This window comes from Ambystoma mexicanum, chromosome 2q (assembly GCF_040938575.1).
Source record: "Ambystoma mexicanum isolate Mex_15411 chromosome 2q, UKY_AmexF1_1, whole genome shotgun sequence".
NCBI lineage: Eukaryota > Metazoa > Chordata > Amphibia > Caudata > Ambystomatidae > Ambystoma > Ambystoma mexicanum.
Genome location: NC_090924.1, coordinates 534,382,561 through 534,407,357, shown reverse-complemented (window position 1 = coordinate 534,407,357; position 24,797 = coordinate 534,382,561). Strand labels below are relative to the sequence as shown.

Sequence of the window (24,797 nt, the reverse complement as noted above, 5' to 3'; positions counted from 1 at the left end):
CGTGGGGTTGCCCAGCGCATATACGTACGCCTTTTTCTTTTGGTCACTCTCTGATGAGCTGGGGGCAGAGTCTGTCTGGGACTGTTCCACCAGGTATCGTACATGGCGTCTGGATCTGCGCTCAGGCCTTGCATGCATTACAAACCTTTTTCTTTCTCTCCTCCTCTGCCGGTCCTCTCCAGAGTCTCTATCTCGCTGGTCACCCGTGGGTTGATTCTAGGTGGTTGGGGCACTTGGGGCTGGGTTGTTATTTGACGAACCCCCCCATAGCGGCTTCTCGGGCGAGAAGTGTTGTCTTTGGGTCGGTCGCTCCCTCGATTTCGGAACAGTCTACATACTGCCTTGAAGTGTCCTTCTTCGCCACAGGATGTGCACCATTGTCCCACTGCAGGGCATGTACCCTCGTGCGGGTATTCGAACCCTCATTTGTAACAGAAGAGTTCTTCTGTTTTCTTCTCCATTTGTAGTCTGTTTAGGTTTTCTCCTGCATTGGTGTTGCCGAAACTCTCCACTTGAGTCAATGGCCCTCTCGACTCTTGCTAGCGCTAGGATTTCCTCCAGCATGCAGGATTTTTGAAGTAGCTTCCTGCGGAAGGCTTGAGATTCGCATCCTGAGATGATCTGTGACCTCAGGGCTTCGGTGTAGCCGCATCATGTAGGTGTCCATGGTTTCCCCGTTAGCCTGTTTGGTGCTGTGAAGTAGGTGTCTTTTATAGTCGACATTGGTATGTGGCGCAAAGTATGCTGCTAGTGCATCTTTGAGGTCTTTCATCGAGTCTATGGAGTCCTGGGGCATTTCGTCGATTATATCACACGTGGCAGATCCGACGGCCAATTTTAGAAGGTATACTTGCCTTGCGTCGGCAACCTGCCCTGTGGCTCCCATGTACAGATCAAAATCCCTTATCCACTTGGTCCACCTGGGACCCATATTGCTTGTGTCTGTCACGTCGAATGCTCCCGGCATTTGGGCTGCCAGTGTGTCCGGTAGTTGGCACGTGATCTGGTCTTGGGGCCACTGGTGCTGGGGGTCCATTCCCTTTGGCTTGTGCTCCTTTTCCATCATCTTGGCCCGACATTATGCTTGATAGATTGGTCACTTACTAGATGTTTGTGGTGCTGGTAGCTCCTTTAGTTGGATGGCCGCCGCTGGGGCAGGAGCACCACCCAGTGGGTGTGATGGGCACCTGCGAAAGAGTCCTCGGTGCTGTCTCCCCCCCTCCAGGGAGTGGTTCCACCTCTTGCTAGCATTGGATGGCCGCCAGACGTGGCACGAGCACCATCAAATTGTCCATGACCCCTTCTGGGGTTTTCCGTAGCACTGCATGCTGTAGCCCTTTTGTCTTGGGCACCTAGTGCTGTCCATTTACAAGGCTTCCTTTGGCCTGCAGAGCGCACGTGCTGTACAGTTTCCACTTCCCTTGCGGGCCTGTAGACACGAGGGTCTCTCCCTTCCGTGAAGCACGTGTACCGCGTGGGCCTCCCCCTCTCTCCTCAGGGGCGTGCACTACAGGTGCTCCCCTTTCTGCGGGACCTGTGTGAGCCGTGTGTTCACCGGCCGGACGCTGTGGGGGAGGCTCGCTCCTTTGCGGAGGGCACGAGTTAAAGTGCCTACCTTCACCGCTGCTGCTCCTCCGCATGGGTGACCACCACCGCGGCCCTGGCCGCGTATCACAGTGCGCCAGCTGGGCGGGCTCGCGCTCACGAGCGCTCCGCGCCTCAATCCCGTGGTTGCTGTGGGCGGACTGCAGGGCTCTCCTACGAGCGTTGCCCTGCCTGCACTCGTCGCCATTGTTGTGATCAGGCGCGGCCTGTGAAGCAGTGGCGCAGCAAGGATGAGGCCGACGCGGACCTCTGCATAAACACGTTGTGGGGACATCACATGATCGCGGGAGCGTGTTCTCGCGAGATCTCGCGAGACGGGATCTCGCGAGCCCACGCTCCGCGGGAAAACGTTCCCGCTTAAGAGTTGGCGCCCTGCCAGCTGAAGCGGTCACAGAGGAGCGCTGCTCCTGATTACAGGAGAAGAAGCAGTGAGCCACAGGACTCACACCACAGCTTCTAGGGCGTAACACAACAGCCACAGGAGGCTACATGGGGGCCCTAGAAGTTTACAGCGTGCCACCGGTGAGCACAACCTTTCCACAGTGAATCAACTGGGAAAGCACAGGACTTGATCGCAATGAACTGTAAGTAAGCGCCCAGCGCCACCAGGCCACGTTAGAGCCTTTCTCCCTTTTGTCAGTCAATAAAGACTGTTAGAAACCCTACAGCGTCCTGTCATCTATTTAGGCCACAACACACGTCTACTTTATTTTATCTTACAACACGAACTGCCCTGCCCCGCCCCCCCCTTGCGTCACTTCCCTTTCCTCCCTGGTTCCTCCCGCCCCCCGTTGTCATGGAGACATCAACATGACAATTAGTAGGGCGGTGGGCACGGCCAACACGACGCAGGCACCTTTAGGCACAAGTATGTTTCGGTGCACAGAAACATGCCTTTAATAGGAGACATACTCTCTCTAGTGGTCGTAGACAAAAAGGCCCTCCATTCTCCATTCACTACCTACACGTCTGTTTTAAACCCTGCGAAGATTACTGCTTTGCCTGCATTTTTTGCAGTTTCTGATCCATGCTGCGCACAGCAAACTGCTGGAACTCTAAGAGTTTCTGAAAAGCATTGGCACAGCTTTCGTTACGGTGAAACCGTGTGTCTTTTTTGAGGAGCGCACAGAGCGATCCTGTCTTTTCAGAGAAGTCTTTCGCAAACCGTAACATTTCGCCGTCCGCGTGAAGGAGCACAGCTGGCCTTTGGAAGTGAGCCGTGCAACAGCTGGAATGATTGTCACCAAAATCAGCCAGGGAGCATTTCTTCTTTGGGAAATGTTGTGCCCCAAGTGTTTAACGGAGCATGGCCGAACACAGCACTGTGCAGTGAAAGGCTACCCGGATGTATTCTGTGCAAGACCCACTCAAGAATCCGATTATGCGCGTGTTGCGTGTCTCCATGCACAAAAAAAGGACCTAGAAAGTGCACAGCTATAGGACTCTTTCTCAAAAGATGCCCCATCACCCTGCAGCAGAAAAGAGACAGAATGGCACCCCAGTCAACTGAATGGTGGCTTCCAGTGCCACAAAAGCAGCGAGGTGCTTATAAACAGGATGCCATCCAATATGGCAATATGTAATCCTCAAATCGAGCGTTGAAGACAGTGTGTGTCTTTGCCCAGCTGTAGAATCAAGCTCTCCATGTTTTGCAGAGGATGGAAAAGAAAGTGAATCTCAGCGGGCAGCCACACCATGTTGGGAAGGCCGGAAGGCAGCTACGGGGCAGTGGAGCTTCTGGGGAGCTCACACAGCCACGGAAACCGTCACGGCCGGGGCACTGACTGGAAGGGGAAGACTTTAGCAAAACAGAAAGGTGATGGCTGGAAGGTTTTGAATTAATCATAACCACGGGCAAAGCTCTGGGCAACCCTCCAAACCATCGTTTTTCATCCTGCCAAGCCATTACAGAAGGAGAAAAACCATATGCAAATCAGGCTTGGTCCTACCACAAAAGGGGCAGCCCAGCCCGAACTGCTAGGTCACATCCCTTCTGGATGTGACCTAGCAGTTTGGGCTGGACTACCGCTTTTGGGGTGGGGCCAAGCCTGATGTGCATATGGTATTTTCCCTTCTGTAATGGCTTGGCAGGTGAAGAACGATGGTCCGGAGGGTTGCCCAGAGCAATGCCAGTGGTTATGATTCATTCTAAACCTTCCAGCCATCACCTCTTTGTTTTTCCTTTGTCACCCCGAGTGGGATGGATATGTCCAGACGTGGGTCCCGTGCCTGCTGGGCCTAGAGACCCAAGCTACTCCTCACTGATGAGGCCCAACTAGGCTGAAACATGTCTGGAGATGCTTGTGGTCTCGTGCAGAAGGGATGTTACCTAGCAGTTCGGGCTGGACTAGCCCTTTTGAGGTGGGGCCAAGCCTGATTTGCATATGGTATTTCTCCTTCTGTAATGGCTTGGCAGGGGAAGAACGATGGTCTGGAGGGTTGCCCAGAGCAATGCCAGTGGTTAAGAATCATTCTAAACCTTCCAGCCATCACCTCTTTGTTTTTGGAAGGGGAAGAGCCTGGTGGAGACATCTGTGTAGCACTGATCTTAGCCAGACTACTGCTTGTGTTAAAAAGCATTGAAGAGGGTGAAGATTGATGGACTGCTGTTATTGGCCACATATGCAAGTGAGAACGACTGGAGGGGTTGCGTTTAATTTCCTCCCTTTTCACTCTGCCTTTCTTCCCGCTCTTCTGCCTGTCACTGGTACTTTTAATTATACATGTGTTTTGGCTTCCGGTTTTCGTTTCCTGGTCTCTTTCTCGCATCCCTCTCTTTTTCTCCCCTCCCATCTAGTTCGCTCTCTTTCTGTCCCTCACTCTCTTGCTTGCTCGCCCCTCCCTCTTTCTCTTCACCCCCCCATCACGCACACTTTTTTCCTCTCCTTCCCTTTCTAACTCTCTTTCGCCCCCCCCCCTTTCTGTCTCTCGCGTTCTATGGCGTTCCCCCTCATGTGTGACCCCAGTTGCATTATTTGTGCATTATTTGTTGACTGCGCCACTGCGATTTCTGCCAATGGAAACATTCCCTATTTGTTTCTATGCATCAGTAGACAGGGAAGACTCAAAGCGTCTGTGCAAATTAAAGAAGTGGGTATTTTAAGGGCATCACCGATGGTGGGTTCTGTCACCCTCCTTGGTTTGGCCGACAACTTCCAGTAGTTGTTGACCAAATGCCAAGGAAGCCGAGTGAATCTCGTTATGTTACAGTCTGGTCTTTCTGGCATTGTATTGCAGGGTACATTATGTATTGGACTCTTCCCGGTTGCACTGGAATTGGCTCTTGACACTGTACTCCCCAGTTCCCCAACTTAACTCCAAATAGTAAAACGGGAAAGTCATGCATCCATGGCCCTGATCTCTGTGGCAGAAGGAATTCCTTGGGTTGGCGACATTGAGAGTGAAGGTAATGGCTGCCAGCGTTGGTAATGGGCATAAAGGGTGAGGATAAGTTGTTTTCCGCTTAGTGCACTTAGGAAGACGGGGAGCAGGACATTTGGGGACGAGGTATTGGGAGCTAGAAAACACATTTGTGACGCTCATTTTGCTTTTCTACTTTCAAACATGTTTAAAGTACTCATTTGCCATGAGGGCTGTTTACACATCGGCTGCAACGTCGGCCACGTCTAAACAACCCCCGTGCCAAATACCCGGCGCCAAATTGGATTTTGCGCCGAAAGGGGCTCTGCGGCAAAAGTGGTGTGGCAAAACATGCCGTACCGCAGAGGAGCACCCATAACTGAGAGAGGGCAACTGGACATTCACCAGCCACTACCACCAACAAAAAGACAAGGCCAGTCAAAAGGCCACTGCCAAGAAGCAGTGCCTTTGCTGATTGGCGACTTATAAAAGAAGACCTTACAGCATCATTTAACAGGCACATTCTTCAGTTCCTTGATGGTTTTGTCTGCACTTGTCTATCAGTTTACTATAGTAAGCAGTGGGCTGTACGGAACCTAGTGTGCCTTTTTTTTTTTGCTTCTCCCATGGTGGGGAGAATTGGGCAACTTTTATACATATAGCGTTCTTAGATCTCATGGGTCACACTTTTGGTGGAGGTTGCTGTTGAGGGGGTGCCATTTTCCCCACTGCCATCAGGTTATTGTGTTGCATTATTCTAAAGGTGCTTACTCGTATTAAGACACAAGCGGTTCCCAGCATAACATTCACCGTTCTAGCATATCTTCAAGGTCAATATTGGTCGGTAATTCTTAGGGTCACTTCTGCCCCCCTTCCTAAATATCAGAATTACTACTGATCGCTTCCAGTAAAGGGGTGTAGGTCCCTGTGTCTTATTAATGGTCATTGAAAAGGCTAAATGTATCAGATGGAATGAGAGGTATGAGCGGTATAAGAACAGTAGCTAAGTTCTATCGATCACACAGGCCTCAATGATGTGTCTTTGGAGATGCATAATTGTCAACCTTTCTCCTTTGCAGAGTCCCCGTGATGGCATAAGATTGCACAGTAGCATATTTACAGCACCTACTTTCAGTTTTAGCTTGTGAGGAGGCATTCGTCCTACAGCATTTCACTCTGTTGAAATGGTAGCTGTTGTTGAAGTGGGTGCACTTTGCCATTTGGACAGCAGAGGACAACCTAACACTGATAAATTTCATCAACTGATTATGGAAGCATGCCTAAGCGTTTTATATATGTGTATATATAGATGCTTTCAAATGATTGTTCTTGTGTCCTTTGTCCTTCAGAATACATGTGTGTTGCTACAAGCGTGTACAAAAGCAAGACAAGAGGCCTCATTCTGAACATGGCGGTGTGGTGAAATAGTGGAGTACCGGAATTACTGCCACTTTTGCAGACCTATTTTGTAAGGTTGCAGGTTAGTTGGAGGAAAAACCTACAGCACTTGGCTGGAGATTTGTCTTCCACACTACTGCCATTAAATGGAGCATTTACAGGAGGAGGATTTACCACCTGTGGAAAATGCTCCCAACCCCAATGGAGTTCTGCAGTACTAACTCAGCCGCCCCACCACTCACAATTTGGCAGATTTACCAACAAACAAGAGTCAGTAATGGTAAATGAGAATGGCTGTATTTGCGCATTAGACCCAGAATGTGCACATTATAATGATATAATTTGTTACCCATTATGATGATTCCAAGCAATGCACTTACATGCTCTTTGTGCAAATCAAAAGGTAACTACTTTCTCCTCATATTTCTACAGGCTCTTTCCAGTCGTTAAATGCAGAAGACATTGTGGAAGACGTTGGAAACATGTGGAGAACCATGTACAAACTCACAAAAACCTTTGCTGAGGTACCTGCGCCTAAACGAGTGGCCGAGAACATGAAGTTTAAAGTCGATAAGTTCAAGCAACATCTTCCCATTATCTCTGTCATCTGCAACCGTGGGATGAAGGACAGGCACTGGGAGAAGGTGAGAGAAGAAACCATGATGCCAATCTCAAGGCTCTTGAGCCCCATATTTTTCTATCTTAAATCAAGTCTTTAGAAATGTAACGTCTAATTTGTAATCTTCCAAACACACCAAGTCCAATCACAATTTGAGTGTACAACTTGGAGAAACCTTTTCTTACACCTTATTTTGGAGACATTTCTACTGTCTTTTCGATTAACAGGTTACTTTGAGTGACCCTTTAAAATCTGGTGGGGGTTCCCAGGCCTTCTCTGCGTCTGTTTGCAGCCCGCCCGCCAGTTGTGGATTATTTTCCACATTGAGTGGATAATGACGGCCGCTATGTACAAACATGGCAGCCATCGTAAGACTAGATTGCTATGATTGCACCTGTCCTTGTGTACTGCGAAAGAGCAGGCATAGTCCATGGGGATCCCAGGCTCATGAAAACGTGAAGCTGGCTGAGATGTTGGCGGATTATGCAGGTGGAGCAGAATTCCCACTCCATCTAGTGAATCCCCATCAACAGGACATTTAGGCAGGGAAAACTGTGTCACGCTTTTCTCCCCATGAACTACCACCCAAGTGCCACCTGTAAGGCTTATCGAAACGAGGCTTATGTACACAAGACAACATGTACGTTTGAACACCATTTAGCGCCATGATGCCACTGGTGACAAGTTCCCAAACAAACATCTGCCCACATCTGTATATGGTATACCTCTCTGAGCATCACTTATGCAGCAGTTTCTATCTCATTTCTATTTTCTTGAAAAGAGTAGTTCTACTAGACACTGTTGACTCTAATTTGAAAAATCTGCAATTTTTTAAGATACAACCGTACTGGCTGTCGGTAATGCATATTAAGTATCACTTTGTTTCAATTGCTGCTTTACTGAGGTTTTTGAACGGTACTACCTCTCTTTTGTCTCTTTTTGTTATTCGACATATCCTGGATGGGTTTGCTAGGCAGAGAATGGTATCAAGGCGATGGGTGTGGTCATGAGCATTGTGCATATAGTAGACGTTTTCTGTATTCACAATATGCATCAGATACTCTATATCCCCTCCCCATACCCTTCTTCCTACCCCTCCCCAGCCACCAACATGGTGCCTACCCATCCAACCTCTAAAACCCCCCAAACTCGCATATGCATGTTTGTATTGTGATTTCTATAGCGTTTATTTGGATCAATAGTTGTCAGTTCATATATGGTCGGGTATTTAGTATATTTAGTATAGAATATAAAGTATAGAATATAGTACAGAGGTCCCGCCAGATCCTATTGAGGAGAGGTATGTCATTTGTGTGTTAAGCTTGCCTTCTGTCGAGGGGGGGGGGGCGAGCAAGCATATTTTGGTTAGTAGGGTCAGCAAGGTCAGTTTAGTAGGGACTGTATCTGTCTTCCAGTGAAGGATCAGGATTTTGCAGGCAGAGAAAAGCACGGTATGCACACGTTTTCTAGCCATCAGGTCAGTATGCCAGTCCTCTATGTGGGAAGCAAAGTGACAGTCTGCAGGATACTACGTGCTTTACTGCTTTTCTGTAGGAGACGGAGAAGTGTTTCCTCACTGTTCATTCAATAAGCACGCTCTACCTGCCAACAGCAGTATTTACTAATTTCCCTCCGCGAAGCGGTCTGCGAAGTGGGACGCAAAGTGACAATCTGCAGTCCGCAGACCGAAGGCTGTGGTGTGGCCACGAGGCGCTATCCGCTCTTGTTTCTTAGATAGGAACAAGTCTGAGTTGCGCTGAAGTTCTGGAATGGTAAGTGGAACTTCTCCACTTAGCAGCGCCCGTGACTAATGGATCTGCTTTCCATTCTTAAAATCACACTGAAATCCCTTTTCCCAGAGACTGCAGGGATATCTCTTTCCCTTTGATCTGGGATATTCACTGGTTGTCATGGTCATGAAGTCAGGGGCAAAGGCATGCAGGGGTCACATGCACAGTAGACCTGGGCGCCAGGCTCATGAACAAAAGTAAAAAAGAACATCCATTTAACACCAAAAAGCTTTTATTATGAACATAGCACTTCAGATGCATTAACCTTGAACATTCCATCCATTAAGCAAGATGCATTAACATTGAACATTCCATCCATTAAGCAGCCCCAAGTGTATTCTTGGGTGTGACAGCTAATGGATTGCCTTCGAATGTGCACACTCTCTAGGAGCGGCAGGGTGTGGCTTGTAAGCCGGCCCTAATGGGCGTGCCCATGATCTCAGCTATATAAGCTGCCCCGATTCTCAAGATAGACGCTTCGCGTTATTCTGCACTTGCAAGCAGCGTAACGCTCACTGTCGCTTGAGGGTCAGATTTACCTTTGAAGATCCTGATTCCTGGACACCCTGCTTCCTGCCAGCATACTTACCAACTGGGGGAAGCTGTTCTTACCTGTACATCTCTTCAGCGAACCAAGTATTCATCTTTACACTTTCCGAGCGCCGAAATCTTCATGTTGGCACTGCAGCACGATGCGCTCCTTCGTTGACAACAGCGTCTGCAAGGAAAAACAGAAGACAAGGTTAGACATCGAAAAAACAGTCAGTTTAAGGTTGCACTTCACCATACTTTGCGCTTTTCCGTAAACCATCACTTAACTGCTGTCGAACATTGCGGTAGCATCCATCTTCCATCCGGCCGCGTCTCGCGTCTCACAGCTGCATTGAGGCCGCATTTCCATCTGAGGGAAGAAAACAGAAGAGAGACATTATTGCGGGCATAAATAGGAGCAACATATAAACACATCAAACAGAAAGAACAGCATCACAAGAGCTCAAGAAAGACTTACCAATCATAAGGATAAGCATAGTCACAGCTGGACTGGACTAATCCTTATCGGGGATCAGTGAAGGAACTAGATCCCATTCGACGCACCTCTGCCAGAAGTAGCAGGACAGAGAGCTTAACTTCCATAATTCACAGGTGAGCTTTATGGGCCGGCGTATACTCACAGACACTGTACTTTGGGGAGAAGGGTTCAAGAGGTACAACAATCACAAATTGGCACACTCACACACTCATCTCCACGCAGGAGCAGTATCACCACGTACCACCGCTCACAGCTTTTCTACTGAGGGAAAGGCCTGAAGGGGTGATTCAAGTTCCGGGAGGGCTGCAACCATGCCCGAACACCTCCGCAGAGACCAGGTGAGCGTAACAGAACATGAAGCCTCTAATACTCTCTGCCTGGGTGTTGTGGAAACTTCAGAAACAGATCACTTAGCCCTCTTACTAGGGGAATTACGGGCTGAAGTACATGCTTCAAGACAGGAAACCAATGCATTACGGAGGGATCTTATTGTAACTCGAGAAAGAACTGACGAATTGGCAAGACAAATGCTACAAGCACAAGCAGTACAAGTTCCACTGCCTGGAGTGACCCATTCTTCTCATTTTTCCACACCACAACAATCAACACCAGTTCAGGTGGTTCTTCCAGGAGCAGTGCCTCTAGCCCCTCCCGAACGCTTCATCTGCGACCCAAACAAGTTCGCTGTATTTATGAACCAATGTCGCCTTCATTTCTTATGCAGACCAGGAGCCTTTCCTAATGACAAAGTCAAAGTGGCGTTTGTACTCTCGTATTTAGGAGGTAGTGCGGCGGACTGGTCTATACCTTTGGTAAATCAAAATTACCCTTTACGCCAGAACTTTAGGAATTTCCAACATGAGATGGAGAAATTGTTTGCACGTCATACTCGAGGACAAGCTCTGGACAACGAGTTGTTGTCACTCAGACAAGGGAGTCAAGATATATTAACCTTTATTGCAATCTTCAATCGTCTCATAGCCTAGACCAACTTGCCAGAAGAGAAGAGGTCTACACTCTTTTATTGAGGGTTATGTGAAGAACTTAAGGATGTGTTGGCGCAAGTGGTGAATCCCCCTGAGAGGTGTGCGGACTAATAGACCTGACGGTGCAACTCGATCATAGGTTGCAGAATCGGAAAATGGATCGAGCTAGATCAGAGGGACGGTCAGTTTACGTACAACCACATGAACAGTCTGACCCAATGCATATTGGTGGATTAAGAAGTCCCCTTACTAAAGCAGAAAGGGAAAAAAGAAGACAACAACAGCTTTGCTTATATTGTGGACAAGCAGATCACTTCCTCCGTCACTTCCCGGTAAAACCACCCAAGAAAACGGTTGGGGCAACAGACAAAACTGATGAAGAAGCACAGAACTCGGGGGGGGGTTGGGGGAACGCTAATGCCCGGCAAGTGTAGGGGTCTGCTTGTCGAGCCTAAAAAGGAATCCGTACAGACCTCACATCTAGTCTTTTGAGTGCTTTTGGTGAATCACAAGCAACCATCAAAAATACATGCCTTGGAGGCATATATTGATTGTGGAGCTGTGGGTTAATACATTGACCAATATTTGGCTCTCCGAATAGGCCTTCCTCTCCGACAGAAGCAGAAATCGGAAAACATCACTGCTGTGGATATTTCTCAGCTATCATCCGGCCCGGTGACACAATACACTGAGAAAGTCAAGCTTCTGGTTCAAGACGGGCATCAAGAGGACATTACTTTCGATCTCATCGGTGCTCCTCAGTTCCAGATGATATAGGGAATGCCTGGCTGGAGACCTACAATCCTAGGATCGACTGGCGAAAACAAGTTCTGACATTTCCTCATGATTGTGCCGACACATGTTACAAAAAAAATGACACCAATCTGAAACCGAAGAAAGGAATCGTGTTGGGCCTCATCAGCTCCTTACCGCTTGAATACCAAGATTACCAGGATGTCTTCAAAAAATAGCAAGCCAACTTTCTTCCCCCGCACAGACCCTACGATTGTCAAATAGATCTTGTACCGGGAGCCCAGATCTCTTGCAGCCGAATTTACGCTCTGACAGAACAAGAAAATCAGCATCTTAGAACTTACCTGGATCAGTACCTGGCGAACGGTTTCATTCGCCCGTCCAAGTCACCTGCCTCCTCACCCTTATTCTTCACTTAAGAACTTGCATCGACTATAGAGCCATCAATCAGATCACAAAAAAAATCAATATCCTTAACCACTTATTCCAGAGCTCCTGGATCAAGTGAAACATGCTCAAATCTACACAACTGGATTTAAGAGGAGCATACCATCTTCTAAGAGTAAAAGAGGGAGACTAGTGGAAAACGGCCTTCCGCACGAAGTACAACCTCTTTGAATACTAGGTCATGCCCTTCCGGCTGTGCAATGCCCCCGCAGCATTCCAATTCTATATGAATGATGTACTCCGTGAACTACTGGACGTTTGCGCTGTTTACATTGACGGCATTCTTATCTACTCAAATTCCATGGAAGAACATGTAGGCCATAGCATTCTTAGAGAAGCTTCGACAACACTAATTGTATGGCAAGTTGGAAAAATGATTTTTCCATGTACCCGAAGTTGAGTTTCTCAGTTTCATGCTTACACCACAAGGCGTACATATGGATACACGAAAGGTGGATGCAATCCTCCAATGGCCTTCACCAACATCCACTAAAGGAGTGCAAAGCGTGCTCGGATTCGCAAACCTTTACCATCGGTTTATACCTGGGTTTTCACAAATTGTACATCCAATTACCTCCTTGTTAAAGAAAAATGAAAAGTTCCATTGGTCGACAGAAGCTGAAGAAGCCTCCAGAAGTTGAAACTAGCATTCACTACAGCACCAGAACTACCTTACATAGTTGAGACAGAAGCTTCAAAAATAGCCATGGGAGCTTTATTGTCACAACGAGACCCTGAAACAGGACAACTACACCCTGTCGCATTCTGGTCCCACAAATTTTCAGCCCAAAAGTTGAACTATGCAATCACAGATAAGGAATTACTAGCCATTAAAGCAGCACTCAAGGCCTGGAAACATTAACTTCTTGGGGCGAGACATACGGTCAATGTCATCACAGACCACCGTAACTTGCAATACTTGAAAACCGCCAAAGCACAATCCTCGCGTCAACTTGGTTGGGCTCTCTTTTTCATGGAATACGATTATACTATCACTTATAGACCTGGAATACGCAATGGGAAAGTAAACGCTCTATTGCGCATGAGTGAAGAAAAAGAGGCTTTTACAGCATCCAACCCTGTTGCCATAATTCCTGAGGAAAGGATTCAAACCAGAATAGCTGCCACCACGTGTGTGGATGACCAAAGAACCAGTTTGCAATCCCTGATGGATCAATCAACACAACAGGAATGGCTGTTAAAAGGTGACCAGTACACCATTGAAGAAAATCTACCGTATTTCCAAGGACGATTATATGTCCAAGACCAAGAACTGCAAAAGCAAATCACCACAAATTACCACAAATCATTAGTGAAGGACACCCAGGAATAGCCAAAACTCAAGCTAAGGTAAAACAAAACTACTGGTGGCCAACCTGGCAAAAAGACATCGCCCAATTTATTGAAACCTGGAGTGTCTGTGCACAACACAGTTCTCAGAAAAAGAACCCCACTGGCTTACTACATCCCCTAACAGTACCGCCAGCACCTTGGCATATCCTGTCGATGGACTTCATCACAGATCTTCCACCCTGCAATGGATAAAACACCATAGTAGTCGTTGTGGATTTATTCTCCAAAATGGCCTATTTCATCCCTCTGAAGGGACTCCCAACTGCGTCAACTCTCACTTCTGTGTTCCTAGAGCAAATTGTTTGATTGCATTGATTTCCATCAATATTAGTATCTGATCGCCCAACTCAGTTTGTTTCTGCCTTTTGGAGAAAGTGTTGTACGATTGCCAAAATCGATCTCCGGTTGTCCACAAGCCATCACCCTCAAACTGATGTGCAAACTGAATGAACCAGCCAAACTTTAGAGCAACTTCTCAGGTGTATGTTGCAACAGTCCGAGGATTCTTGGAAAAATATACTCTGGATTGCTGAGTATGCATACCACAACTCAGTTCATACAAGCACAGGGCAAACTCCATTCTACACTGTGCACAGAAGACATCCGAGGACATCAGTATTTGATCCATCCAATACCCTGGAAATGCCAGCCATAAAAAACTTGCATAAAACCATAACTCAGGTTCTTAAGGAGGCGACGGAGCATCTGACCAAGGCTAAGGAAAGACAAAAACTGTTGCTGATTGACATCAGAAGGAAGCTCCCACCTACCAGATTGGAGAAAAGGTGTGGTTAGCATCCAAATATATTCCCCGGAAAGGGCCAAGAGTTTTCCGCCCAAGATACCTGGGCCCCTATCCTATAAAGTCCATAATCAATCCTGTCGCCATGAAATTGGAGTTACCATCTCACATGAAAATTCACCCCGTATTTCATGTCTCTCTCCTCAAACCAATGAAATCCAATACACGGCTTAGTTCTCCGCCAGAGCCCGAAGTAATAGATGGAGAACCACAATATGAAGTCAAATCCATCCTGGACTCCAAGGTGGTTTGATCAAAATTGTATTACCTAATTGACTGGAAAGGTTACGGACCTCAAGACCGAACTTGGGAACCCAGTGAACATGTCCATGCCCCACGTTTAATCGGACAGTTCTATCGCAATAATCCCACCAAACCAGGACCAGGAGGAGAACCACCCTTGAAAGGGGCCTTGAGGGGGAGTGCTGTCATGGTCATGAAGTCAGGGGCACAGGCATGCAGGGGTTGAATGCACAGCAGACCTGGGTGGAAACTGTCCTGGCACCTTTGGCGTCAGGCTCATGAACAAAAGTAAACAAGAACATCCATTTAACACCAAAAAGCTTTTATTATGGACATAGCACTTCAGATGCATTAACCTTGAACATTCCATCCATTAAGCAGGATGCATTAACCTTGAGCATTCCATCCATTAAGCAGCCCAAAGTGTATTCTTGGGTGTAGCTGCTAATGGAATGCCTTCGCCCGTGCTCACTCTCTAGGAGTGGCAGGGTGTGGCTGGTAAACCGGCCCTAATGGGCGTGCCCACAGTCTCAGATATATAAGCTGCCCCGATCCTCAAGACAGACGCTTCGCGTTATTCTGCACATGCAAGCAGCTTAACGCTCACCATCGCCTGAGGTCAGACTTACCTTTGAAGATCCTGCTTCCTGGACATCCTGTTTCCTGCCAGCATATTTACTAACTGAGGGAAGCTGTTGTTACCTGTACATCTCTTCGGCGAACCAAGTATTAATTTTTACACTTTCCGAAAGCCAAAATCTTCATCTTGGCACCGCAGCTTGACACGCTCCATCGTTGACAGCAGCGCCTGCAAGGAAAAACAGAAGACAAGGTTAGACATTGAAAAAACAGTCATTTTAAGGTTGCGCTTCGCCATAATTTGCGCTTTTCCTTAAACCATCACTTACCTGCTGTTGAACATTGCGGTAGCATCCATCTTCCATCCGGCCGCGTCTCGTATCTCACAGCTGCATTGAGGCCACATTTCCATCTAAGGGAAGAAAACAGCAGAGAGACATTATTGCGGGTATAAATAGGAGCAACATATAAAGATATAAAACAGAACGAACAGCATCACAAGAGTTCAAGAAAGACTTACCAATCATAAGGAGAAGCATAGTCACAGCTGGACTGGACTAATCCTTATCAGGGATCAGTGAAGGAACTAGATCCCATTCGATGCGCCACTGCCACAAGTAGCAGGACGGAGAGTTTATCTTCCATAATTCACAGGTGAGCTTTATGGGCCGGCATATGCTCACACAAACTATACTGGGAGGGGGGGGTGAAGGGTTCGAGAGGTACACAGATTGCCGTACTCACACACTCTTAGCTGTATCACCACGTACCACTGCTCACAGCTTTTCTACTGAGGGAGATGCCTGAAGGGGGTGATTCAAGTTCAGGGAGGGCTGTAACCATGCACCAACGCTTCTGCAGAGACCAGGTGAGCGTAATACTGGTATGATTTAAGCCCGCTGGTGTGTTATAAAAAGACTGTGCTCGCTCTGCTACAGTGTCTTACTTGTGCTATAAGTAAAAGACTATTCACAGTCACAGAGACTGTGTGGATATTGTTCCCTTTGACCTGGGCCAGCTGTAAATCTTTACGGGATAGACTAAAGCAACATAGTAGTATTTTCCTGCCCTGTATTCCTCCTCCTACTTTGTTTTCAACAGCGAACAACAAATTGTATTTGATTTGCTTCATGACCCCTATACCTTACCATGAGTAGAGACCTGGAATTGCCGGGCAGTACTGGTAGGTTTCTACAGTCATCTTGCAAGCAGGTTTGCAAAGTCAGTCGAGCCAAGAGTTCCAATTGGGCCTGCCAATAGCACCTGAACCAGCTGAATTGTTTGATAGCGTCTCCCTGCTTGGTGATAATGATCAGGTGCTTTAAACTCCACAGGTGTCTACATCGCTGTGCCGGTTCTCCCCTCCTACAAATAGTGCTGAGATGCTTCGGCAGGTGCCCTGTGGAGAAATAAATGCTGGTCACTCAGTACCTCAACTGATCCCAACTATGGATGATCTGTTTAATCCCGCTAAACCAACAAACATGGAGAGAGGGCCATCAGGTACTACTCAACAGGAAATAAGTAGGAATACATCCAACAAATCCTTGGCTCTGTTTAAAAGCCCTTGAGCCAACCCAGTTCTTCTGCCCATTTCTGGACAACGTTTTCTGGACCAGTACTTCGTAAAAACAGCAACAACAAGCAATGAAATTACATTGTTGCCGACGGTAAGGGGAAAAGCCATGCTGGACCAGTCAGTGATGTCTGCACAAGACAACTTTGGTGGGAATAAAGACCTTACAGATATTAGCATTATCGAATTTGACAACCAAACTGTAGAATATGAGGCCACCTGGGAACCGATGCAGTTTGACAATGCAGACAGCGTGACGCAACAAACGGGCAACGCATCAGTGCCTGGTTCACTGTCGGACCTTACTAATCTAATTGATAAGTATGCCATCAATAATGATCCCTAAGGCCATGTACAGGTCAACACTGACCGCTCTTCGGAAGCTGATGAGCAACATGAAAATCCAGCCATGCATCATACACTGAGGGAAATTGATGAAAGAATCCGTCTGACCCATCCGCTGGTCTCTGCCCTCAATATGGTTCTCAGTTCCTTTGTATCTCTTTGCCAAAATATTTGAGCTGAGTTAAAGTCAGCAAACTCTCTGATGACTGAGGTGAACTGTAAACTTGACCTCATAGAATCTGAGGTGCGTTTCCACCCAATGGGATGTGTTACAAGTGATCTGGGAGTCCCCCCTTGGGGGTTCACAGACCAAGATGGCGAATGTGGATGAGATTATTGAGATTATTGAAATCTCTGATAACACTATTTGTACGGCTATGGAACAAATCCCTGACAACGGTTCCCGCCCAGTCTCAGAGCCAGGGCAAAAATCGTACGTTTCTAAACCACGGGTCAACATAAGGCACATTCTAAGGATCGATTTGACGGGTGAACAGTGTGCACCGGTGCAAGCTTCCTCTGTTCGTGGTGAGGCTGTGCCGGGTTTCATGGAGGCTGTTGAGGAATCCCCATCTACTATTCTATCTCAAGGGAAACAACCCAAACCTACCAAGAAAAGACCTTTGCAACGAAAGTCTTGTGAACACACTATTAGACTGAATTACAAACCACTCTTTAGAAATAACATGTTCCATCTCATTGAAGAGGGTGCTTCATTGAACTTGGTGACGAGCAAGGATATAACAATTGATTCCATTGTACAGACTGACCCGGTTCCCCTTGACCTCTCTGTCCCTCCGCAGTTATCCCATATTAATGAGGAGATGGGCTTGTATGTTTTACCGTGTAAAAGTGGGGGTGCTTTTTTGGAACTGGATCCCTCTAGGTCGAGCAATACAGCTGTTGGGGCCAAACCCGGCAACTACGTTCATGTGCAGCGGTTGCCCTCTACAACAGGTAAGCCGTTATCTTCTTTTACCCCAACCTCCAACAACCTGGTTGGGAAGCCTACGGAATACGGGGGGACGTTACCTGGGCAATGTTTGAACATAAATCTATCTCAGGGTGGAGAAGGGAACCAGTTAAGTAGAAGAGATTCCCTAATGAGATTACTCTGTTTACCATCCAAGGAAGTGATGAAGGCAGATCAGAAATGGGTGGATACATGCCAGGGGAAGAAGGCACCATTATTGGAACCAGGAGCTAGTGGAGCTCAGATTCTGAGTACCTTGCCTTCAAATGTACACCCATTAGTAGCGTCGGAGTGAGTGACCTGCTACGTCTACATGTACCAATCACATATGTCCCACGTGATCACTCTCCTGAATGGCCCGCCTCAAAACGAGGCAAACATAGCATTTTGCATCATGGTAGAGGATCGGAGACATAGGTGGAGGAGAGGTTGCAAGGTACTATGAGAAGGAGAGTGAATGAATCGATTGGGGGTAAGAGGGATCTCAGACTGAAGATGTCATCAGTACTTGGCTCTGATTTTCCAGTTTGCCTTAATCGGTCTAACATTCTGTTGATTTATGCCGAAATCCCGTCCCAGGGTCTGTTAAGTTCTTCCGATATTGACAGAGTGGCTTTTCCGGACAGGACACATCCGGATACTAGTATCATCTACCTTAACTTCCCTCTAGTAAAATAACTTGTTTTTTCTCAGCATTTATATCTCCTAGACTTGGGATTTGATATCAGCCCCACCAAGTTGGAGGAGGGGGGCTCTCTGGGGTCTAGAGAAAATTTGCGAATTGTGGTCCGTTCATGTGAAAATGAGAGCCGGAACGGTGGGTTATGGGGTGCATGAGAGTAAAATAGACTGGGCAGCAGTTACGTCAACTCTGTGGCGTAAACCAGTGCCATGAACAAATAAAATCTTTGGGAATGGGGTCGAGAGAGATAACCCTGTCCCTCAAATCTTGGAATACTCGTGGGAGCAGACATCTCCTTACTAATCCCCACTGCTTCTCTATGTTAAGAGAGGAAAGTTGTATATGTTTACAAGAGACTTGGATGTTCTCTGCACCTGTCCTTGATGGCTTCCAAGTGTATATCCAATCTGCAAAACCAAAAAATGGTGGGAGATCATCTGGGGGTTTGTTAATTGCAGTAGATGGTGTGTTGGGTCTGATTGGGACTCCTCTAGACAAATTACCTTTTGGTGCCATGTGGGTGGATTTCTCTTCCTCTGACAGTACTCTGAAGATTCTGCTTATTAACATCTATTGGCTAAAGGGAATCTTAGAGATGAATCGCTTTGTGGAAACAGTGTGCGAATGCATTGATGAGTGGTCCTCTAGACATCCAAATGATAGAATCATTGTTATGAGAGATCTTAATGCCAACTGCCTGCTCCAAAACACTACCTGGAATTGTGTGGCTCTCTAGTAGACAATAAGAATATGACCTCTAAATGCCAAGCTGGAAGATCATGGTTTTTGGGGCTGGGGGTGTTTGGGCTGCAGCCTCTGGTGGGTAATTGAGTCAGCCAAACAAGAAAGACTGGCATACTTGCACAGAGGGAGTAGCTCTTCACTAATGGATTGTATATATATCAATGACTATCTGTTTAACTGTGGTGTTTTGTATTCGGTGTTTAAGAATGATTGGAGTGATCATTGTTTATTAATGGCGTTATTTGATGTTGTTCTTATCACTAGAGAATTTAGAACCCAACCAAACCTCATAACCAACTCAAGAGGCAATGCAATTTGCTGGTCTGATTCCAATATTAATCTCTTAAATCAAAACCTAAGTGCTACCATGAACACCACCACCCAAGAGTGGAAAATCAATCGTTTCAATGTGACTCGGACCCAGAGGTTTATTTACAAACTCATCTCTGGGGTACGCTCTCACTTCGGAACTAAGTCAAGCAAACCGGTTAGACCCCTGCATTGCTATACCAAAGATCTAGCTACTGCAAAAACTAATATGGTGAGGGAGATTAGACAAACCCGGGGCCTGAATGTAGATGAATCAGCTTGTTTTGTTCTTATTAATAAAATCGAGCAGAAGTACAAGAACTATTGCAAGTCAATTAAAAGCCTGTTATTACAGCACAATGCTGAGATCATGCTCAGGTTCTTGATCAACTTCCGAGTGAGTGCTTTTTGGTCACGTATTAATGGACAGGACTCCAAGTACGCAGTAATACAACTAAACCCCATTCCAGAGCTGGAGTGCATTTCTTTTTTTGGGAACATATTTGGGTCTCCGGAGAGTAATATTGTGAGTGACTTGGGTCCTAATCATCTATAGATACTAACATGTGGCAGCCTAAATTAGAGATCTCTACTATCCATGCCCTTATAAAAAAAAAAGTTAACATTCTCGAGCCTCTGGACCAAATGGCCTAACCAATAATACTCCTAAGGCTGATCAACTAAATTGGGCCAATGTCCTCTATTTTGAATTTCTAGATATCATCTGTACAGGAATTACACCCCTTCCTGGGGTACGGCCCACGTAGTTCCGATCTTTAAATGTGGTAGCAGGTCTGATTTTAAAAACTATCGGCCAATTTCTCTAATAGATGCAGATTGCAAGATCTTGTCTGCATTCCTGCTGACCCACTTAGAAAAATGGGCCTTGTCTGAACACCCCCTGAACCAACTGCAGACAGGTTACTGCAAGGGCCACTCCACCAACATTAACAGCCTTGTAGTTAAATGCATCCAGGAAGCCTCCTGGCGGATGCCTAAAGGTTGTACATGCATGGCATCAATAGACTTATTGTCTGCTTTTGATAGCATGGACTGGAACAGTCTATGGGCCAAATTGGCTGGATGGGGTATTCTGGCAGGGCTTTTGAGGCTTGTAAACGGGGTCTATGAAAACTGCGGAATACAGGTACAGTTGAGCCAAAAAGAGGACCTTAGTAAGAATATCCGCTCACACCGGTGGTTCAAGCAGGACTGTGTGCTGCTCCATGGCTGTTCAACCGATATATGTCTGATGTTGTGGACCGTCTGGGTGTTGGAGGTCTAATCTCTCCTAAGGTTGGACTGGCGAAAATAGCATAGCTGGCCTATGCAGACGATTTTATAATATTTGATCAAGCAAGGGTCGGTCTGCAAAGATTGCTAAAGGCGTTTTCTGGGTATGCCAAAGATAACGTTCTCATTATCAACCCCAAGAAAACAAAAACATTAGCATTTACTAAGGCAGGTAGAAAGAGTAGTAATAGCATGTGGAATATCAAAGGGACTCCTGTTAAGAATGGTCTCGGGGTTGTGTACTTGGGGTTTTACTTTGGGGCTCATACAGGCTTAAAAACGGGTTTAGACATTCTGTTGCAAAAGGCAGCACAGTTACAGTGCCAGATAATGAAAACAGACCGCAAATTTGACAGATTTTCAATCAAACCTGCCATTATGTTCTAGGAAGGGAAAATTGTACCCAAAGTAACCTATGGCCTTGAACTACAAAACGATACAATAGCTAATTCATTAGATTGGTTTGAGGGTAGGCTGCGGAGGAAGATCCTCAGGGTTCCGAATGCTGTACCATTGGTGGCTATTAGGTATGAACTTGGGGCTATTTCATTAAAAGCCTGTGTTGAGTGGCAACTATTGACACTGTTCTCAAAACTTATGGCTCCTTTACTCAATTTTTTTATATCAGATCCTGGGCACTGCCATCAACTCTGGAAATGAGCCCAATGGTAAATCTAACTATCTGGGGCTTCTCCGGATTAGAGGTGAAGCAATCCTGACAAGAATTGTTTCTGATATGGAGACCTTAATTAACAATCCTTCAAAAAATTAAACGGTCCCTGTTCGACTTTGATTGGATACTGACAATAGATGCCTTCCATTCTTATGCATCTATTGTCCACCTTTCCCACAAGCATAAACGCTGAGGAACTCTCTCTACACATTGACCCAATTTCCCAATCGCTATTGCAGGGGGCTGTTACTCAGGTTACTTTGGAACCTGCTTCCGACCAAAGAAATAATGCTTAGCAGAGGGCAGATTGCAGATGATGAGACTAGGTGTAGATTTTGCAGCTTTGTACCAGAAACAACAAAGCACTTAGTTCTCGAATGTGAAGCATTAACAACGCGCAAGATCAAATATATGATGCCCTTTCTGAAATATAAAGCAGACTGCAGTGTGGACACTATTTGGAAATGATGCTTAAACATCCAAAACGCACATGAAGGTTTGGCATTAGCAGCAGGCTTTCTTAAAAGCCTAAATATCTTGTAAAGCTTGTTGGGTATATCTACTAATATAGCTGTCTCAGTGTATGTTCAACCATTATGAGGTGTTGGAGGAATGAAGATTTCTATTTCTATTTTTTATTTTGATCTTTAGTAGTTATTTTATTTGAACGTGAATAGTTCAGTAACGGGTATCCTGATTAAGATTATGTATTTATGTATGAACACATTTGATTTGTATGTATGATCGAAGTATTTTGCTCTGTTGCTGAGCATTTTTCCTTTTATTATATTTCTGTATTATGGTATCTTTGTATTTTCTCAAAACATTTGTAAAAGGTTTAATTTAAACCAAATAGAATTTAAAAAAAGATGTCAGTCCTCATTCCCAGCACTAAACAGCACTGGGCCTGGGGCTAGATCTATAGTGACTCTGTGAGCCCCAATGGCCTGCTTGTAAACCATTACCTAGAATGCCTTAATATTCGGGCAGGTCCAGAGGATATGTCCCATTGTACCCAGTCCCCTGCAATGTCGCCAGCATGAAGGTGTCTGTATGAGCCCCATCCTATATAATTTACTTGATGTATAATATAACCTTTCGATCAGTTTGAATTGAATCCCTCTATTGCGCATATTGTGTGATGTTGAGAGTATGGCATAAAAAATCTGTAAACATCCCTTACGTCCACCAGAATTTCCAAGTCGGTGGACCATTGTGACGCGAGTGTTTGGTTCCGCCTGATATTATTTGGGGTGCAGATAGTGTAGCATGTGCATAGGCTTGGTAGGATAGTCACGTTCTGACCCATCTCAATTTCCCCAGTGGACAGATTAGCTTGTAGCATTTGCTCAGTCGTGTTTGAGCGTATCACCACCAGGAGAGTGTGGTATCGCAACCAGTCTGACCTCTGTAATTGTAGGACCTGGCTGGCTTCCTGAAAGTCGATGGGGGATTGTTCATCATAAAGTTCCATTTCTTTAATCCTTGATCATAGAGAGTCTTGGTTAGGTTGTAGTGAGTGGTCGAAGTCAATCGATAGGATCGCCCTTACACTAATGCATGCAACCCGAACATCCACGCCCAGAAGCGCTCTCATTTTGTGCCACTGTGTCAGCGTTGGACCCAATATGGGGTCCAAGCTAATGTTTCCAGGCACTTTCTTCGGCAGGATGGCTAAGATCTCTGACGGAGAGTATGGTGCCATCAAGGACAGCTCCATGCGCTTCCAGCTTGTTGTGTCCATCGTATCAAGCCAGCATTTGGGCCAGCATATTTGGGACGATTGGTAGTAGGTGCACCAAGCCGGCACAGCAAAACATTTTCAGCCTGAAATATGCATCCTATACCCCTTCATTGGTAGCCTGAAGGTCTTCCAATCGAAGCTGTGCTTTTTTCCCCCTTCTATAAAAATATTTTAGGCATGCGTCTAGGTCTCTATACATCTGGCATGTTGGTGCATATGGTAGCATCATAGCCAAATAGATATGTTTTGGAAGGGAGTTCATTTTGAATGCATTAATGCGGGCCATGAGGGAGAGCGGCAGTGTATTCCATCAATATAGATCAGATTTAATCGTTAGGAGGGTCAGGGATAGTTTAATTCCGAGATTTTATCGAGAGAGGAGCCGACTAGTATCCCGGATATTTAATATTGTGCAGCTGAAGGTGAAATTGAGCAACCCCACCTAGGTCCCATGGTATATCCGCTCTAAGCGCAGAATTTCTGTTTTCGAACAGTGGACCCTTTAGCCTATCATGGTGTTGAAGTTGTGTAGTAGTTGTTGTAGCTGTGGGGGTGACGTCCGCCATCTGCCGACGTATACCAGGACGTTGTCCGCATATAGCGATACACGGTCTTCCTCTCCCACCTGTAGTATCCCCATCGATTCTGGATCAGCGCAAAGCTTTTCCGCTAGCGGTTTAATTGAGAGTGCATACAAAAGGGGGGTGAAGGGGCATCATTTCCTGGTACCGGAATATAGTTCGACCAGATCAGAGGTGATGCCATTGGGGTTTGTGTAAAGTCGTTTCACTAGTCTTAGAAACGCTGGCGGGAAGCCATACACTGTCAGTACTTGGAACATAAAGTCCCACATGACTTGGTCGAATGCTTTTTCAGCATAGATTGTTAGGATTACGTTGCCCGAGTCTTTTTGTCTGGCTATGATGTGTAGCAGCTGTCTGACATTATCTGTTGAGTGTTGGCCATGAATAAACACAGTTTGATCTTTATGAATGAGCTGTGGGAGGATTTTTTCTATTCCTTCCTCTAGGCATTTTGCCAGAATCTTGGTATCCACGTTAATCAGAGAGATTGGTCGATACAATCCGCAGTCTTCTGGGTCGCGGCCCTTCTTGTGAAAGACTATGATGTTAGCCGCAAGCATTGATCATTTTAGATGGCCGTTATTATGGGCTTCCGTGAATACCGCCTCGAGTAGTGGACCAGTCAGTCCGACATTGGCTTGCAGAGGTCTATAGGAAGGCCACCGGGACCAATAGCTTGGGTTATTTCTGTGGCTGTGATTGGGCTCTCCAGTTCAGCTATTTGGGTGGGATCAATTTTCTGTAGTCGCAGGCTCGCCAGGAAGGTGTCGATCTGACCAGGAGATATTGGTTCTGGATTAATGTATAGTTCACCATAGAATTCGGCGACAGTCTGTTTGTCGGTCTCTATTGTGAGGAGAGTCGTGTGGCGATACCGGATGCTGTGTATGCTATGGGAGGCCTGTCTGG

General features: G+C 46.3%; 1 protein-coding gene across 1 annotated transcript in view; it reads left to right on the top strand.

The window, feature by feature from the left end:
• The window catches only part of DNAH3 (dynein axonemal heavy chain 3), a 1,861,430-nt gene that overhangs the window by 487,849 nt on the left and 1,348,784 nt on the right, over positions 1-24,797 (top strand). The window contains exon 18 of the mRNA XM_069647670.1: positions 6,796-7,007. Coding sequence (XP_069503771.1) covers positions 6,796-7,007 — 212 coding nt within the window. The remainder of the gene's footprint in view (positions 1-6,795; positions 7,008-24,797) is intronic.